At 41.8% G+C, this 6,251-nt stretch overlaps 1 protein-coding gene and 1 long non-coding RNA gene across 2 annotated transcripts in view; one reads left to right on the forward strand and one right to left on the reverse strand.

Annotated features, from left to right (window-relative positions):
- Positions 1-3,155, reverse strand: part of LOC116685840 (uncharacterized) — a 9,662-nt gene extending 6,507 nt beyond the window's left edge. Inside the window, exons 1-2 of the long non-coding RNA XR_004331061.1 lie at positions 3,130-3,155; positions 1,596-1,600 (exon numbers count right to left, since the gene is read on the reverse strand). This is a non-coding gene — a long non-coding RNA (uncharacterized LOC116685840). The remainder of the gene's footprint in view (positions 1-1,595; positions 1,601-3,129) is intronic.
- The window catches only part of LOC116685835 (uncharacterized), a 94,056-nt gene that overhangs the window by 80,322 nt on the left and 7,483 nt on the right, over positions 1-6,251 (forward strand). The window contains exon 6 of the mRNA XM_032510796.1: positions 3,657-3,792. Coding sequence (XP_032366687.1) covers positions 3,657-3,792 — 136 coding nt within the window. The remainder of the gene's footprint in view (positions 1-3,656; positions 3,793-6,251) is intronic.

Raw genomic sequence — 6,251 nt, forward strand, 5'->3', positions numbered from 1 at the left:
GTTCAATCAAAAGTACTCGCATATTTATAGCAATCAAGATTAACATTAAAATTGGCCGGAATTCTCCTTTAATATGATCTGTGTACTGCATACTTAGGCTGATTATTATAACTAATGGGATTTAGTAATGGATATGTTTTGAACCCTCGTGTTGTCTTCCCCGTCAAAATTGAAAATCAACACTTTTATCGATGTTTTTGACTTTTCCTTAGGTTTTTGTCCCTTTTTTTGACACTTTTTTCAATGGTTGTCCCTTTTTTTGACGTTTAACACTACGTAACACTAACTTATTAACTCTAGTTTTACAGTTATTTTTTGAATTTATGGTCAATAAACCTCATTTATAGGAAATTATACCTAACGTTTGAGTTAGAAAAGCAGAAATTAGGAATTATTTAGACTAAAATTAAAGGAATGGATGTTGATGGATAATCACAGACTGGAATATGTCGACTTTTACTCAATACTATTTTTTTTTCAAATGCTAAAAAATTGAATAAGACGCCCCAAAATTAATGAAAGTAGAGATTTGTACTTGCCAAAGAGCGTTGTGTGGAATCAATCATGTTAATTTGGGGAATTAAAAAGAACATTGGTATATGTCAATTTGACCCGAGGACAACATGAGGGTTAACAAAATATAAAGGAATAAGTATTAAAAAGTTGAATTACAAATAAATCTGGGTTTAAAGTGCAGGAATTCTCCCAGTGTGGGATTAATAAAGTCCATCTTATTTGATCATATCTTACACTTTTTGTACAGATTAAACATAGGAAGCTTTAGAGATGCGGGTAGTTGGATTTTGTTACCTTTGGAGATGTTTCCCATTGTTTTCAGTCTTTATTCTAAGCTAAGCTAACCAGATGCTATCCAGCTTCATAATTACAGTACAATGAGTATACACCCCCCTATGTTAAATTCCCATAGAGGCATGCACATTTTTATAGTTTCTGCCTGCTTCTACGGGAATTTAACACAGGGGTGTGTACACATGAAGTTCTCATCTAGCTCGCAAAGTTAGAAAGAGTTAGAAGGCAGGAAAGCAAAGAAGCCAATTTACCAAAATAATTTCTTTTATAGCTTGGAACAATAAACTAAATGTATAGTCATTCATCATATTGGAGGTGTGCGACATCTATTGATATCCCCTTTTCAAAGGTAAGCTAATAAACCCCCCTGGGAACCCTCATAGAGCCCAAAGTTTTCATGCAACAAGTGTCAGAAGTCTCCATTTTTGAGCAAGTTCAGCATTCCCATCTTTCACCCTTAGCCGTTATGTTCTCTTCCATCCTTTCCTTTCCACTTTCTCTACATTTCATCCTACGGCTAATGAGCCTGAGGAAAAGCCTCTCTTTCAGTGTCTGATGACTCTATCTAGAGGATAAAGGAAACCTACGTGCTAAGAGGCCACAGGAAGGTGAAGACCTCCGTTTCACCCTGAGATAAATTCTGTGGCTGTCCGTATGTGTGTGTGTGTGCGTGTGCGTGTGTGTGTGTGTGTGTGTGGGCACTGATAAGTCACCAACAGTTTAGCTTCCTTCCTCTCCGACAGCTACACCAAGTCATCAATTATGGATGATTTCAACACGGCAACCTGTCCTGCCATGCTGAAATCATCTCTCTCCTTTAAAACCCTGAACAGAGTGCTTTTCACTGTTAAAATCCCTTCTTTTTCCCTCATGTCTGCTTACACACACACACACACACACACACACACACAGCACAGTGACACTTTGGGGTAGAAATTGAACTGCTACAGCGCTCACACTGGGCTTACAAGCAGACGGGGGCAGCAACCCGGCACCATGAAATCAACAAGCAAACCGAAGCGGTCTGAAAGATCCAGCCCCAGTGTGTGTCTGTGTGCATGGGGTTTGCATGTTTGAGAAAATTAAAACCGTAAGGTGCATAAAATGTGTGCCTGCATGTGGAAACCGAGAACGAAAACTGTTCATAATACTTCATATAAATAGGACCAAGAGTCCCAGGCTATGCTAACGGCACCACGGTGCTAAAATGCTCCTAAGGGGAATGCTATCATGGTGAAGATGAGCAGGTGTGATGCTTATCGTGATGATCATGGGGAGCATGAATGTCTGCACAGCATTTTATAGCAATTCTTTTTAAGATATTTCAGTCTGGACCAAACACACAACCAAATCCACCAACTCATGACAGTACAACCACAACAGGGCCTACAATGACTGAGACCTGTTCTATTCATAACACACATGCGTCCACATCAACATTTTTAATTTGACAAATGCAAAAATATAACTAAACATAGTCAAGAGTAAGAGCGAGAGCATTCCAGCATGCAAAGCATGCATTTAGTGTGATACTGTGATATTTGATCACCAGAGACAGAGAATCCATAATCATTCTAATTGAGAAACCTCAGATGTTCAACCAATGTGTTGTTGACGGTGCAAAGTCCGTCCTTGCAGTACATAAATAAATAAGTACTCACAGATCATCATTATATTTCAGAGACGGTCACAAAAAACATTCTCTTAGCCTTTCCCACATGTTCAAGTCTAGCAAAGGAGCTTTTGGTTGTTTTTAAGTCACATAGTTTGCCTCTAAGGCCTTGACAACATGTTACATAATTTCGAGCCCACAATTGTAGTCAGAAGGACACTTATCCCTAATATACCACAGGGAGAAAGAGAACGCTTCACTAAGTAGCACCACAAGAAAGCCCCGGAGAAGAGCAGAAAACCTCCACTGGCCTTTGATCCCATTTGTTACTGGGGCAGTTAGCCTTTGAAGGTCAGCAAAAATATCACTTATTCTCATTTCTTTCCCCTCTTCTTTTCCTCCTTGTGTTTTTTACAAGAAACATAAGCAATAGTCACTCAATCCGTCTGTCTGCCCGACTGCCGTTAGGGAACCCGACCACAGGACGAAGACGGTGGGAACAGATTGTGTTTTCAGAGGCAGGCGATCAAAAACCCTCGCGTGCCACCAGTATGGAAATTCTGGAGAGAGTGCAGGGAGAAGGGAGAGAAGGAAGAGGAGAGGGTTGAACATTTTACTGAGGAATCTGTCATGGAATGACAGAAAGCAAAGCTATTGCTGGAAAAGAGAGAGAGGCGTGACGAGAGTGGGCTGGACCTGACTCACACTGTGTGTGTGTGTGTGTGTGTGTGTGTGTGTGTGGATGGGGAGCGCAAGCTGGGCTGGACTGCTGTTCAGGAGCTGGTGTCACGCGATGTTTGACAAACACAGCTGCCCTCACTGGCCTTACGGCGGCCTTTAGAGCGTTACTGTACTAAGTAAAGCCCTGTGTGTGTGTGTGTGTGTCTGGTGTGTTGTCTGTCTGTGACTTTGTGTTACAGTATGGACCTTCGCATGCGTGGTGGGGAGGTTAGAACGCTCCCTGGGTATCCAGAGGCAGACTGAATCTGAGTGTATCAGAGCCATATAAGAGGAATCCCCCCCCCCCATCCACCATCCCCCCCCCCCCTCCAAACTGCACTGATGGCAGCAAAACACAGTGGTCCAAAGTCAGTCTGAGGACAGTGCTGTAAACCTGCAATCTCCCTGAAAAAAGTTTAAAATGTAAAAACAAATGTATCTGGCTGACTTTTTATGACCATATTTAGTTCCAAATTACCTCAAAACTAAAATCATGTCTCATTTTTCCCCACAGACTGACGTGATGCACCAGAACGTGTTTGACTACATCCACATAGACGACCGGCAGGAGTTCAGACGGCAGCTCCACTGGGCCATGTGTCCTCCAGAGGGGGGGTCCCACCAGGACAGCCAGCTGGCTGCAGGGACCGGTGGGTAGCTTCCTGGGGAGGGATGAACCAGTTGCCTTGGTCAAAGTATTTGGTTAAAATGCAGATACGGAATACTTTAGTTGCGTACACACTTATACTTTGTTTGCACATACAGTACATATATACTTCACTTGCACATATACATGCATACTTTAGTTGTGCATACATACAGTGGCTTGAATAAGTTTACACACAATCTTTGGACATTGATCTAATGCCTATCATTAAAAACAAATATGAAAATCCAAACCTTTTAGACACCAATTTTCTTTATGATGATATGTTATTGTAAATAATAAATGTTCTTCCTTAAATACGGGGCATGAGTATACCACCCCCCATGTTAAAATCAAGGGGCTAAAGTAACCCCCCTTGTTTAAAATACAGGGGTGCTGGAGGACGACCCCCCTCGATTAAATACAAGGGGCATAATATACACCCCCCTATATTAAAGATAACAGGGCTATAGTATACCCCCCTATGTTAAATAGTGGGTATAGTATACACCCCCCTAGTATACAAATATAGGGGCATAAGTATACTCCCCCCTTGTTCAAATACAGGCATATAGTAATACCCCCCCTATGTTTACAAATATAAGACTCCCTGGTTAAATAAGTGGGATACATTACACCCCCATGTTAAAATACAGTGGCTAAAGTATAACACCCCCCTATGTTTAAATACAGGGCATAGTATACACCCCCCTATGTTAAATACAGGGGCATAAGTATACACCCCCCTATGTTAAATACAGGGCATAAGTATACACACCCCCTATGTAAAATCAGTGTATAAGTATACACCCCCCCTATGTTAAAATACAAGGGGGCATAAGTAATCACCCCCTAGTTAAATACAGGGTCATAAGTATACACCCCCCTATGTTAATATACAAGGGGCATAAGTACACACCCCCTATGTTAAAACAGGGGCATAAGTATCACCCCCCTATGGTTAAAATCACGGGCATAATTATACACCCCCCTATGTAAAATACAGGGGGCATAAGTATCACACCCCCTATGTTAAAATACAGGGGCATAAGTATACACCCCCCTATGTTAAATTACAGGAGCATAAGTAGAACACCCCCATGTTAAAATACCGGGGCAAAGTTCCACCCCCTATGTTAAAATCCAGGGGCATAAGTTATACACCCCCCTATGTTAAATACAGGGGGCCATAAGTATACCCCCCCTATGTGTAAATACAGGGGCATATATACACCCCTTTTAAAATACAGGGGATAAGTATCCCCCCCCCCATGTTCAACTACAGGGGGCATAAGTAACACCTCCCTAGTTTAAAATAAAAGGGGCATAAGTATACACCCCCTAGGTTAAATACCAGGGGCATAAGTATAACACCCCCCATGTTAACAATACAGGGGCATAAGTAACAACCCCCTATTTTAAAATACAGGGGCATATATAACACCCCCTATGGTAAAATACAGGGGCAGAATATGCCCGATGTTAAATACAGGGATATAAGTATCCACCCCCCTATGTTTAAAATACAGGTGCATAAGTAGACACCCCCTATGTTAAAATACGGGTAAAGTAACACCCCCCTATGTTAAAAACCAGGGCATGAGATATAACCCCCTAGGTGTTAAAATAGCAGGGTCATAAGTAGCACCCCCTATGTTAGGAAATAAAGGGGCTATGAGTATACACCCCCTAGGTTAAAATACAAGGGGCAGAATACATAACACCCCTATTGTTGAAAATACGGCGGCATTCGTAACACCCTCCCTATGTTAAAATCAGGGGGATAAATATCACCCCCTATGTTAATACAAGGGGCATAAGTATACACCCCCTTGTTAAATACAGGGCATCGATATACACCCCCTATGTTAAACAACAGGGGTAGTATACACCCCCCTATGTTAAAATACAGGGGGCATAAGTATACACACCCCCATAGGTTAAATCAAGCGGATAAGTATACACCCTATGTAAAACCGGGGCTATACACCTCAGGTAAAATATCAGGGGCATAAGTATAACCCCCTATGTTAAAAAAAATACACGGGGCATAAGTATACACCCCCCATGTTAAAATACCGGGCAAATAGGACTACCCCCCTATGTTAAAATCCAGGGGCATAAGTATAACACCCCTATTTAAATACCAGGGGATATAAGTATCCACCCCCCTGTATCGGATATATCACCCTATGTTCAAGACCGGTGCATAAGTATACACCTCCCTATGAATTAAAATACAGGGGATAAGTGATACACCCCCTATGTTAAATACAGGGAAAGTTACCCCCCTATAAAATACCGGGGCATAGATAGCACCACCCCTAGGTTAAAATACAAGGGGCATAAGTACACCTCCCTATTTTCAATACAGGGTTCATAGTAGCCACGCCCCTAGTTACAAACAGGGGCCATAATATAACAACCCCCCTATGGTAAAATACATGGGGCATAGATATACAC

Source organism: Etheostoma spectabile, unplaced genomic scaffold, assembly GCF_008692095.1.
Source record: "Etheostoma spectabile isolate EspeVRDwgs_2016 unplaced genomic scaffold, UIUC_Espe_1.0 scaffold272, whole genome shotgun sequence".
NCBI lineage: Eukaryota > Metazoa > Chordata > Actinopteri > Perciformes > Percidae > Etheostoma > Etheostoma spectabile.